General features: G+C 29.2%; 1 protein-coding gene across 1 annotated transcript; it reads right to left on the reverse strand.

Moving 5' to 3' along the window:
- Window positions 1-9666: 9666 nt before the first annotated feature.
- LOC133668782 (glucan endo-1,3-beta-glucosidase 8-like) lies at window positions 9667-13888 on the reverse strand. Its single transcript, XM_062088780.1, has 2 exons — window positions 12690-13888; window positions 9667-10882 (listed from the first exon to the last, which is right to left on the reverse strand). The coding sequence occupies exons 1-2, from the start codon at window positions 13016-13018 to the stop codon at window positions 9769-9771; spliced, it is 1443 nt and encodes a 480-aa protein (XP_061944764.1). The 5' UTR covers window positions 13019-13888; the 3' UTR covers window positions 9667-9768.
- Between the last annotated feature and the right edge of the window lie 427 nt (window positions 13889-14315).

Consider the following 14315-nt stretch of genomic DNA (forward strand, 5'->3'; position numbering starts at 1 on the left):
TATTGTCCCATAAAAAAAATAATTAAAAAATTCAAGAAATGACAACTTGAGTAGTCTTCTCCTTTAGAATCTCCCTCGAATACGAGGTTGAATGTTATTCCACTGTAATTTGCTCTTAAACTCACGCACCAAGATCTAATTTTCCATTTACTTTGAAGAAGCGAAATTGGCTTTAGCATGTATGGAGGATTAGCTAGTAGTTTAGAGTCTTCATTCAAGATTCATCACATCTCTTTCTGATGGAATGACAACTTAATCTCCATACTAAATCGGTTAAAAATGTTGGAAGAATATATATTTTGTTTTCAATTGCGTTGTGGTTTTATTTAATGAAATTGCAAAATAAGTAAAAGAATAAACTTTTATTTTTCTTTTGACAAAAAATGAAAAAAAGGTAAATCTCTTTTCTATCCTCTCCAAGAACATAACATCACATCGCATTTGATGACAATGGAAGACATTTGAATATAGGGAAATCTGATCTTTCATTCATTTCCATCATGGGAAAAATTCCTAATTCCCAATTCTCTGCCATGAAAATATTCCAAACTATCAGTGCTTTCAACCCTCCTCTTTTTTGGAAAAAAAAAAAGTCGAACCAGGCATGTTATCTGGTTATGATTGCTTTTAGATGATGATTGTCTTTTGTAATCCCACACGCCAATAAATGGCACGAAGCTTGTTGAAAAAAGGAAGGAAAAGAAAGATAAAAGAAAAGAAAAGCAAAACTTGTTCAAAGAATGTAATGGCACAATGCCACTCTCATAATATTTCATCCATGAAATATTCTCGGGGTCCGAAGCTCAAGTACAGACTCCATGTTTTTTTGAGCTCGGGCACATCATTTAGTTCAATGCTTCACTAGATCTAAGACAGGTGACATAACTTCCAATAAGCACAATTGACCCAACTTACTCATAATTCACTAGTCTTTAAAATAGATCTGAGATCTCCACACAGCCTAATAATAAGGGAAAGCACCCTGACAAAGGGACAAACTTCCCCAAAGGCATAAGCTTGGATGTAAACATATTTATTCTATTTAAGACAACGTGAGTTTAAAACATATTAGATTTAAAAGAATTTGGACTTAGTTATCCATCAAGATCAAGATAGTGTGAGTCTGACAAACAAAAACATATAAGAAAAGTCTAACCATAAATTACTCTATCTACTTTCGTTATAGTCGGTACTTTACATTAAATACTCTTACATTCTCATGTCATAACTAGACCGGCAACCCAACGTTAGAGATGCCTATATTTAAAGGATAAACCACACAACAATATTATTTTCACTCAATAGTGAATTAACAACCATTAAGAGTTATTACTATAAATGATTGTCACTGAATCAGGTATCATACTATTTTTCTCGTTTGCCTTTATCTCTATGAAAGTTGATGTGGTTTATGAGTATATAAACATCCATGAACCACCAGGTAAGATATGTTCTGATTCCATAAGTTCTAATTTTCAAGTTTATCAGTGCATACTTCTATCATATTTTTCATTATATTCTTTGCAAACATATACACCAAACAACTTTTAAGGCTCTATTCCTCTCATATTTGTTCTAGTTCTAGTATCAAAGGGTCCTCTAAATGTAACACCCCTACGACATTTATCATCTTTGGAAAGGCCTTGAATTATTTGGGTTTGTATTAGAACTTTTTAGTACATAACCAAATGGGCATTTGGTAAGTATAGTTTTTGGGTTACCTTATGTCTTAAAAAGGCATAGAGCCCAACCTAAAAATATTGTAAGGGATTGCAAATATGTTTAACCTAACCATAGTGAAAGATGTTGAATGCCTTTTAGAAAGATAATTTTCCTAAACAAATTCATATATAATCTAGGAGAAAGATTTCTACCATTCTTTAAAGTTTAAAAACAACAGAATAAATTATTATGAACACTTGAATTTCAAAAGGCTTTTAAAAAATTTAAAGAGTCACTTAACTTTTTAAAAATTACATCACAACTGCAAACAATGAGAGAACCCTTAAACTCATTATAAAGCACCCATATAGTTTGGGAAGCGCATGATTAGGAGAGAACAAGTACAATTGAGGATGAAATATGCATATAGGTAAACGATAAGAGATATTATTGGCATAATTATCAAACTTGTTTCCATAGGCCTACCTAGTGACTTGGTGACTCGAGACCTTGCCCAGGTTAATTTTGCTTTTAAACTACTTAGAGAGTTGACCCAATCAAACTTGGGTGACCTGATATGTCAACTTGTGACTCGGGTGATTTGGTCAAAATACAAGTAAGACTTGTTCAAAACTTGAGTGGGACTTAATCATTGATTTCTTTTTTTTTTGTTTGAAATGATGTCATTTTACTAAAAAAAAAACTAATAGAGCTGGGTCACAGATCAACCCTTCAATCCGTGAGTTGACTCACCCAACCAACGACCTAAACCTTAGGTTGAGTCATATGTCGAGTCTTATAATTATGATTATTAGAAGGAAAATTAAAAGATAAAAGACATAAAAGTTATAAGAAAATTGCAAGCAACACACAACAATAAAGGTGTGTTTGAGATAAAAGTGTTGTGGAGTGTGGTTTGCTCTTTTTTATGGGACCATAAAAAAAGTAGAAAAAGCATGTAAAACTTGCTTTTGTTGGTGGTTTTTTGTGTATTAAATGAATTGTACATAAAAAAAAAGTCACCACGCCACACTCCCAAACATCCTTTAAAAAATCAACAACTCAGTTGCAAATTACAACTTCATTTTATGCATCTCTTTTAAGGTTTAGACATCTTGGAATTTTAAGTTATAGATCATAGGCTATAATTTGTAGGTTGTATGCTTGTAATTAAGCTATAGAAAATAGGCAGTAAAATGGAACATATAAGCAATTAGTAAGCTATAAAGTTGCTTTGTTATTCTATTTGGTTCCTCTTCATGCTTTGTTGGACTATTTAAGACGATCCATATTGTAAATAATGTCTAAAAAGATTTCAATTTATATATATAATTATAATGCCATTAATATAGGTTTGAGTTTTATTTTACATGTTGTTTTGTGTTTGATAAATTAAACTTTAGAGTCTTAGTTCTATGTTGTTAGTTTATTTACTGTTAAAATAGTTAGTAAATTGTTTTGGATTGAATTAAATAGTTAAGAACAAAAAATTATAATTTTTACAACTTTACAATTCAAAGTCCACATCACTCTAACTTTGATTAAGTAGAGGTTTGGAAAATTAGTTTCTTTATTTAACTTAATCATCCATAAAAAAATAACACTAAAGACTTTATATGTATATGAAGTAGAATAGAAAGCTACCTAATTGAATTTGAAAAGATAGAAATAACAATAGTTAGACCATTATCTAGGCTTTGGCTTGTACTATAAAAAAAAATTGAAGGGGCTTAGAGAAACATTTTGTCTTTTGAGAGAATTCATTGTGGATTCACATAATGTTTTCTCTCCTTTTTTTTTTAATTTTTTAGCCACATATTTTTTTCTCAAATTGATCCATCTATATTTAGTTAATTTAGAATTGGATTACATAATTTGTTTTGGTTAACTTTATAAGGGTTTCTTATAGTGTCGAAAAAAGATTCTAACATTAAATCAATGCTTGATTTGAAAAAATCAAATCAATTTTTATTGATTATACATAATTAAAATACTTGAAGGCACAAGACTATATACGTGAGGCCCATCTACAAATTACTCCACCTACTATCTTTATGGTACTTAACATTAAATATCCTTGCATCCTCCCATCATAACTAGACCAATAAAACTATGTTAGAGGTGTCTATATCTAGAGGATGACCAACATGACAACATTATTTCATTGAAAATTGAACTACTAACCATTAGGAGTTGTTACCTTAAATGATTATCATTAAATTAGATATCACAATATTTTTTTCATTTTACCTTTATCTTCATACAAGTTGACATAGTTTATGGTTGTATAAATGGACATGAGTCACCAAGTAAAACATGTTTTGATTTCATAAGTTTTAATTTCTAGATATATCAGTGCATATGTTTATCAATTTTCTCATTATATTTCCTACAAATGTATATATATTAAACAACATTTAAGAATTTATTCCTCTCACATCAATGCTAACTTAGTGTCATAGGGTCTTGTAAGCCCAACATGAGACTTATTTTGCAGGTGATCATGATTCTTAGTGTAAACCTCGACCTAAAATTTAAAGCCATGATAAATAAGTGTTGTAAATCCTAACAAAAAATAATAATCAATTGGTATATAAAAAATATGCACAGTTAAAGACTTGATAAAAAAACTAAACATGTGTAACATTTAAATAAGGGTGGAATGGTAAATCGAGGAGCAAAATGCAAACCCCGATAAAAAAATATTAATAAACATTGTTATATATATCATACTCTAATCTATACATTGTTACTCGAATGGATGACAAGTAAAAACGTGATTTGACTTTAAAAAAATCAAGATGATGTTTTTTAAAAGAACATTGAGGCGATGACATATTGGATTGATCCGAACCAACCCAGGTTAACTTGCCAAATCACGACTCGAGTTATGAACTTCACTGGGTTTAATAACTTTCTTTTATTTTGTTAAACTATTTTTATGTAATTATATGATAAAAAAATAATATCTCAAAAACTCAAGCAATAAACCAATACCGAAATACTTGTTTGAGATTGCGATAACTTTCTAGAAAACAAATCATAACAAACTATAAAATCTAATTCTTAACAAATTTTTCTTAATTGAAAAACAAAAGAATGCTATTTATGCTTTGTTAAATAAATTAAGAAATATATAAACTGATAAATAAAAAAAATTGTTACACAGATTAAATATAAAAGTGGAAAGTTAATCTTTATAGTTGAAATAAAAAATAGATGAAAATAAAAATGTTTTACATTGAATGACCTTTTTATTTTAAATATTTGCATTCATTTTATCTTAGCAATTATAGAAATCAAACCATAACAAACTATGAAACCCAATTGTTAACATATTTTTCTTAATTGAAAAACAAAAGGATGATATTTATGCTTTATTAAATAAATTTAAAAATATATAAACTAATAAATCCAAACGAATTGTTAACACTAATTAAATATAAAAGTAGAAAGTTAATTTTTATAGTTGAAATAAAAAATAGATGAAAATAAAAATGTTTTACATCGAATGACCTTTTTATTTTAAATATTTGCATTCATTTTATCTTAGCAATTATAGAAAACAAACCATAACAAACTATGAAACCCAATTGTTAACATATTTTTCTTAATTGAAAAACAAAAGGATGATATTTATGCTTTATTAAATAAATTTAAAAATATATAAACTAATAAATCCAAACGAATTGTTAACACTAATTAAATATAAAAGTAGGAAGTTAATCTTTATAGTTGAAATAAAAAATAGATGAAAATAAAAATGTTTTACATCGAATGACCTTTTTATTTTAAATATTTGCATTCATTTTATCGTAGCAATTATAGAAATCAAACCATAACAAACTATGAAACTCAATTGTTAACATATTTTTCTTAATTGAAAAACAAAAGGATGATATTTATGCTTTATTAAATAAATTTAAAAATATATAAACTAATAAATCCAAACGAATTGTTAACACTAATTAAATATAAAAGTAGAAAGTTAATCTTTATAGTTGAAATAAAAAATAGATGAAAATAAAAATGTTTTACATCGAATGACCTTTTTATTTTAAATATTTGCATTCATTTTATCGTAGCAATTATAGAAATCAAACCATAACAAACTATGAAACTCAATTGTTAACATATTTTTCTTAATTGAAAAACAAAAGGATGATATTTATGCTTTATTAAATAAATTTAAAAATATATAAACTAATAAATCCAAACGAATTGTTAACACTAATTAAATATAAAAGTAGAAAGTTAATCTTTATAGTTGAAATAAAAAATAGATGAAAATAAAAATGTTTTACATCGAATGACCTTTTTATTTTAAATATTTGCATTCATTTTATCTTAGCAATTATAGAAATCAAACCATAACAAACTATGAAACTCAATTGTTAACATATTTTTCTTAATTGAAAAACAAAAGGATGATATTTATGCTTTATTAAATAAATTTAAAAATATATAAACTAATAAATCCAAACGAATTGTTAACACTAATTAAATATAAAAGTAGGAAGTTAATCTTTATAGTTGAAATAAAAAATAGGTGAAAATAAAAATGTTTTACATCGAATGACCTTTTTATTTTAAATATTTGCATTCATTTTATCGTAGCAATTATAGAAATCAAACCATAACAAACTATGAAACTCCATTGTTAACATATTTTTCTTAATTGAAAAACAAAAGGATGATATTTATGCTTTATTAAATAAATTTAAAAATATATAAACTAATAAATCCAAACGAATTGTTAACACTAATTAAATATAAAAGTAGGAAGTTAATCTTTATAGTTGAAATAAAAAATAGATGAAAATAAAAATGTTTTACATCGAATGACCTTTTTATTTTAAATATTTGCATTCATTTTATCTTAGCAATTATAGAAATCAAACCATAACAAACTATGAAACTCAATTGTTAACATATTTTTCTTAATTGAAAAACAAAAGGATGATATTTATGCTTTATTAAATAAATTTAAAAATATATAAACTAATAAATCCAAACGAATTGTTAACACTAATTAAATATAAAAGTAGAAAGTTAATCTTTATAGTTGAAATAAAAAATAGATGAAAATAAAAATGTTTTACATCGAATGACCTTTTTATTTTAAATATTTGCATTCATTTTATCTTAGCAATTATAGAAATCAAACCATAACAAACTATGAAACTCAATTGTTAACATATTTTTCTTAATTGAAAAACAAAAGGATGATATTTATGCTTTATTAAATAAATTTAAAAATATATAAACTAATAAATCCAAACGAATTGTTAACACTAATTAAATATAAAAGTAGGAAGTTAATCTTTATAGTTGAAATAAAAAATAGATGAAAATAAAAATGTTTTACATCGAATGACCTTTTTATTTTAAATATTTGCATTCATTTTATCGTAGCAATTATAGAAATCAAACCATAACAAACTATGAAACTCCATTGTTAACATATTTTTCTTAATTGAAAAACAAAAGGATGATATTTATGCTTTATTAAATAAATTTAAAAATATATAAACTAATAAATCCAAACGAATTGTTAACACTAATTAAATATAAAAGTAGGAAGTTAATCTTTATAGTTGAAATAAAAAATAGATGAAAATAAAAATGTTTTACATCGAATGACCTTTTTATTTTAAATATTTGCATTCATTTTATCTTAGCAATTATAGAAATCAAACCATAACAAACTATGAAACTCAATTGTTAACATATTTTTCTTAATTGAAAAACAAAAGGATGATATTTATGCTTTATTAAATAAATTTAAAAATATATAAACTAATAAATCCAAACGAATTGTTAACACTAATTAAATATAAAAGTAGAAAGTTAATTTTTAAAGTTGAAATAAAATATAGATTCACATACATCGACTAAAATTTTTATTTTAAATATTTTCATTCATTTTATTTTAACAATTAATCATTGTTGCTAATAACAAATGATTTTTATTTTTATAAAACAATTATACAAATACAACTAATTCATATAAAACATAAGATGCAAGAAATTCAAGACAAATCAAACTAATCTCTTCAAAATATCATACAACTAAAAAAATGTAAAAAAAAAAACAATCAATCACTATATTAAAACAAAGCTAATTCAATTGAAACAATTAATAGAAATGGATAAGAAAAAAAAAAGTTTAGACGTTGATGGGTCAAACCCAAATGCATGTTCTTAAGCAAAAAAACCAAGGCTTGTCTGAGATTGAAGCGTTGCCTATTTTTTTTAAAAAAAAAATAGGTGACAAGTCATTTTTAGTGGCACTAGAAAACTTGTCGTTTACTGTTATATTTTTTAGTTACCTCCGATGATCAAAAAATTTGGGTCTAGGTTACTAAACCTAAAATTCAAAATTTATTTTTTTTATTTGAAAACACTATAAAACCCTTTCGAAACCATTTACCAGCCCCAAAACATCCCAAAATCACTCAAAAAAAGATCAATTGGATAAGAAAATCTAAACATAATCCATTCTACTTTTTTTAGGCATGTTTATAAGAAAAACATCACCATTGAACTCTCTCTTATCAAATGAAACCTGTGGACACCAAGAATGATGAGTTTTGTTGTAAAAAAAGTGGTTATTTATCAACTTTCTTTCTTCTTCGCTGTTTTCAGATGACTCTTTTCTTTCTAATTTAAAGACTAAAATGTTAAGAATATAAACTCTTAAACCAAAATTAAAATTGCAAAAACTAAAGAGACTGTAGAGTAAGAAAAAAAAAAGAAGGTAAACTAAACATGCTTTTTCTAACAAATCTGAAATTGACCATGATATTTTTTATTGTCTTATACTTTAGTCTTTTTTAGTTGAATTGTTTATTTTCTTAATAATTTTTAATAAATTGATCATCAATTTAGGCATAGAAAGTTATGATTGAAGAAAAAAAGATTAATAACAAAAATGAAAAAAAAAAGGCTACTACAGTGTTTAATGCATGCTTTTTAATGTAATTGTAATATTCTTAAAACAAAGGCTTTGATTTCATTCTTGAACAAATATTATTAAAAAGGATGGCATGCACACATCTAGCTTTCGGTAACCAAATAATTTAATTAAAAAAACAAAAGAAAAATATAAAAAGTGACAGCAATGGATTAAAGATTCCAACCATCAAAATTTTAAACCATATCATGTTTGGTAACTATGTTATTTAAAAAACTAAATTTTTTTTTAATTTTTTTTATATTTTTAAATCATTTAGATGGACTGATATCAAAAATAATTTTAAAAAAATAAAAAAATATTATAATATATTTCAAAATAAAAAACATTTTAAATTATAATCAATACTATATTCTCAAATACCCACATGAATGAGAAGTTTTTAATTGCCACTAACTGGGATTTGAACTTGAATTAAGGTGTTTTATTAGTCAAATATCATATTTATGATGACATTATAAGCTTTCCATATAAGGGAATAAGAGAGAGTGCGGCTGGGCTGGCTAGCTGGGACATATCACATCCAAGAGAGGAGGCACAAGTGGGTGTGTTGTGCTGGTAGGAGATTAAAGGGTCCGCAGTTGAGAGGCTTTTTTGAATTCCGGTTGCTTGCTTCTTTTTTTTTTTTTTTGAGGGGACCACCCCAATAATTGAGAGAAAATCACATGAATTACTATTTGTTGTTGACATTATTATTCCTGTCTAATCTAACTTGTTCTTATTTCTATATGATAGTTTTTTTTTTTTTTTTTTTTTGTGTGTTAGGAAGTAGTAGTTGGTAATTGTCTCGATGGTGCCAACGTCCAAATTGCTGTAAGGAATGAGGTAGGGATGACATCTTCTCAGGATAATTGATTAAAGCAAGCAGGGCTTTCAACATGGCGTGAAGAAACTTGGATTTTCCTTCAAGAGGGTGATGGCTATAATGATTTTGCAAGTATCTGTTATCCAGGTTTCCCAGTCAGCAGGACCATTCTGCAAAACCATATGAATGAATGAATGATGATCAGGCAACAAGTTCTGAACAGTTAATCAAAGCAACAGTGGAGATTTATTAAATGAATTGGCAGAGTAACCAATGTCAAAAAAGCCAAGAGCAATAGATGTCCAAGGTATCTACAAAAATCAATCTATAGAAAAAGGGATGTTAACAAGGCTGTTACAAATACATAACCCATCAATGACAGGGTGGGAGAGGAGGAAGATGAAGCTACTATCTGGATGGTGAAATTGCAGTTCCCTTGAGAAATATTCTGTTCGGTAACCATGGCCAGGCCCTCGAAATTACAGGCGAATTCATCCTGGTTTTGCACTTGGTAGTACATATTGAATGCATATGAAGCATTCCCATTGGTGTCCAGGCCATTACAGGAAGAGCCATATCCAAGTGCCGTGCAATCTGAACGGGAGCAAGCATAATTTATGTTATCTGCAAGCTTGCTTAGATCCTTGGCGTTTGGATTAAACATGCACCATTTTGACGGTAGATATTGAACATTCTGCGCACCCACTAGCCACTTGTTTGCAACCTGACCAGAAAGATCCATTGGAAACTTAGGCTGGCCATCATATCGAAAGATTCCCCAATGGCGCTCAAAATTCCCAGGAGCGATGCTCTTGGCATCCTCATCAAGAAGACCAAACAAGTAAACTTCTATGTAGCCAGGCCGAAGTGGGGTGCCTCTGTTGCCTGCAAGTCGTGGTAAAAGTCCATTGTAAAATCTAATAGCATTACCTATGTTGGCATTCTTGTCCCCATCTGTTGGCCAACCTACCTCACCTACTATAATGGGCATATCCCCATGGCCCGCTGCTTTCAAGGCCGAGACCAAGGTGTCGAAGTTAGCATCAAAAACATTGGTGTACTGAATCCCAGTACCTCTATCTACAACAGGTTGAGGAGCCCCGTCAAAGAAAGCATAATCAAATGGGAAATCGTCATTCCCATAGAGACTCAAGAAAGGATAGATGTTCACAGTGAAAGGTGCGTTGTTCTGACCCAAAAACTGAACCATCTCGGTCATAATGTCATTAATATCACTGCGGAATCTTCCAGAAGATGGATAGGCTTGGTCATCTGGGGAGTTATAGACGTCAGCATTAAAGGGTACAGTGGCCTTTATGGAGTCTCCAACCCCAGCATCATTGAGGGCATTTTGTATGTTCCGAAGTGCTGGGAAGGTGGTGTTTAAGAATGAACCATTGTAGGATTTGAGAAAAGGCTCATTACCAACTGCTACATACCTGTGAAGAGACAGCAATAATATATAAAGGAATGCAGAAGTTAATTGTGAGTTTTCATTCTCAACAACACCGGACAACAGCAACATAGAATGGATTTAAAACCATATGATGAATGTAAAACCTTCCCAATTTATATGCTATGAAATGAGATAATGGGTTGCTGAATTTGCATAAATTCCTCCATTCAACAGACAATCCATTGAATGTAGATATAGAATTCAAACACAACACACACACCACACACAAGGAACAAGTACTGTTCCATCTCTTGTAGTTTTAAGAAGATAGAAATGTAAAGTTGAATTTTTCAACCAGGTTTCGACATGGAATTAAGAAACAAAGCACGATGTTCTGGAGCTCTAATACGCAACTCCAGATGCATTCTCACAGAAAATAGAGCACAAATTATGAATGTCAAAAGAGCAAATCATTCAGAAAAGGAATTTCCTGAAGGAAAAAAATGGATTTTCTATTTTCTGCTTCTCAAAATTAATCACAAGAATAGAAAATGTAAGGTAGAATTTTAAATAAGAACTACAATGAACTTAAGTGGCCAACAGGGCATTAAGTTGAGGAACTCTACTACGGACTCCTTTCAATTTAATTCCCACGTCTCATCAAGCATTGGATATGGAGAAATTGTGCAAACAAGTCTTTCAGAACATTTAATTCTTTTGTGCTACTTGTATCCCATTCCAATTGGCTTTTGGAGTGGGCAAGGTTGCCATCTTTTTCTCCTTTCCAATACAAAGTTCTCTCAAAAAATTATGCCACCGAGAATATGATTCTCCAATAGGTTTTTGAACGCGTACGAAAAGGAAACCAAAAGTTCATACAGATAAAAGTCGGAGGAGTGCTTGCTAAGAATCCAAAGCCCAATCTCCCATTTTATTTTCCTAGAAACTCTAAGCATATGCTATCATATTCTACAGAATAGATACGCAGGTATAGCTCTGAGTATAAAAAAAAATGGAATGCCTACCTTTTTTCGTAAGAAGTAAAACTCAAACGCATCGCATTAATTCCTACCAGGCTGTTAGCTTCTCCAATTAAAAAATCCCAACTGCCATCTTATGGAAGATTCAAGAACCAAGCCAAAGTCCAACTGTGAGGCCATATTATATATTTAATAGTTGAATCTCGATACATCAAGAATATTACGCAAGCTTCTCTTTTCCTAACATTGGATGGGGATAAGAGAAGCTGAAACTCTCGTACAAACGCGTAATAAAGTATAACAATAAGGCCATAACTTCATCCAAAATCAATAGAATTATCAAAAGATATCCAAAACAATAATCACAACCCTACTACAACCCCACATTTTTAAATTTCTTGAGCACAAACTTGAACATGAGAGATCAATTTAAAGTCAACTCCTAGAGAACACCAACTTCTCAACTGCGTTAATGATGCCTTGGGAGGTCATGATTACCAGTTTATTAAGAAAAGGCAAACAAATTTTACCTACAACAAAAACGACAAACTCCTAATTAACAGAAAGATTTTACTTGGACAAAAGAGATTAACTTCCTAGACGGAAACTACTCCAGGACAATAGCTTCTCGAGCCAAATAATTGAAATTGACAATTTTCCTACACACAAGATGGAACAGCTAGATCAGCTTCCAGGAAATTATGAAGTTCAATACCAACCAAGATAATCATGCCACCATATTGCAATCCTAACTTGGATATGGATTACTTCCATCGATTTAAACTCCATTGCTTATCTTGATGATAGAAACTCAAATTCAGAACCAATCAATCAAAAAAAAAATACAGAGAGAGAAAACTCTGAACTTACTTGATGGTAACTCCTCCGTTAAAATCATAACGAGTTACATTCCTCTTTACCCAATCTTTAGCACGATTATAATCACCCATCACAGCAAGCTGGTCATTAGGAATAGCAACCATAACTTCAATGCCGGTACCAGCAAGTGAAGTCATTGTATTTTGGTCTGCATCAAAAAGCTTCACTTTTTGGATCCCATTATCCTTCAACATTTGAACAACTGTTTCTGGTGGCAATTTACGTATAGCCATAGTTCCCCAATTAACACCAAGACCATAAACACAATTCCTTAAAAGGCCTAAAACCAAAACTAATTTGAGAAACCAACAGGTGCCCATTTTTCGTTTTGGTTTCTAAGTAAAAAAAAAAGAACTCAAACAGAAGAGAAGACAAGACAACGCAAGTAAAGTCGAAGGGTTTTTGTTTATTGCTGTAACTGAAAACTCAGTTTCTTTCCTTTTTTTATTAATGAGAAAGAGAGGGAAGGCAACGTTTTTTGACAAGTGGATGCACTAAATCAACGAAAAACTAGCGATTTACGGGACACGATTCTGAGATCGTGATTTTTATGATAGTAGGAGAGAAACATGCAAGAATCCCATGTATATTTCAAAACTGAAAAAAAATACAACAAAGAAAAGAGAGAGAAAAAAAAGAATATAAATATGAATCAAAACCCAAAGTGTAAAAGAAACAAACTTTTTTATACCCTTTTCGGTGGTGAATAAAGAGAGAATCAATAACCAAGAATCCACCTTTTTCTTGAGAAATTAAAGAAACAGAGCAAAAAAACAGAGCAAGTGGAGATGAACAGAAAGATGGATACTTTATTACGATTAAAAAGAATTAACTGCCAAAGAGGAAGAATTGATGGGTTTTAGAAGATGGGTTTTGAAGGAAACAAGTAAAACCAAAACTTATTAGTGTGGAAAGATCAAAATCATTAGATTTGAAAACAGGGGATTTTTATATGTTATCCCTTTAGGGGGGGAAATATAGGAATAGATAGGAGTGTACAATTAGAAAAAGGAAGCACACAAGAAATACCGCAACTCTGTGTTTTCAATGTGATTTGTATTATTAGTTGAGTCGGAACAAAATACAAAAGAGATAACAGAGATACAGATGGTTTTTGACAATGAAAAGGTCGAAGAGGGGGAACAAAAGAGATAACAGAGAGACAGACGGCTTTTGACAACGAAAATGTGAAAGACTCAAAGAGGGGGGAAGGGGTTTTTTTAAAAAAACTATCATATTAAATTAAAAATTTTATATGAGTAAACAATTTGAAAATTTTAAATAAAACAGTATATTTCTATCTTGTTATACTTAAAATAATAATAATTAATATGTTATGCTAGGTATTTAAAGCGTGATAACTTTCGATAGGTTTGATGATTAGATATAGCTATATAATTTGTCATTATTTGCTACAAAAATTATAATTTTATGATTTTTTATAAATATATTTTATGAGTAAAAATACACAGATTTCAATTAAAATCTTAAAATAACATGGATGATCTAATAGATATATTTATAGACCAATAAAACAGATTCAGATCTAAAAGAGAGTTTAATCGTATTATATTATAATGGTAATTTAAAAAAAATCATAATTTTTTATTCGATCAT

This window comes from Populus nigra, chromosome 11 (assembly GCF_951802175.1).
Source record: "Populus nigra chromosome 11, ddPopNigr1.1, whole genome shotgun sequence".
In the NCBI taxonomy this organism is placed as follows: Eukaryota; Viridiplantae; Streptophyta; class Magnoliopsida; order Malpighiales; family Salicaceae; genus Populus; species Populus nigra.

Coding starts and splice junctions, on each gene's coding strand:
- LOC133668782 (XM_062088780.1), bottom strand. CDS start 13,018: ATGGGCACCTGTTGGTTTCTCAAATTAGTTTTGGTTTTAGGCCTTTTA. Junction 10,883..12,689: donor AACGGAGGAGTTACCATCAA/GTAAGTTCAGAG, acceptor GTCTCTTCACAG/GTATGTAGCAGTTGGTAATG.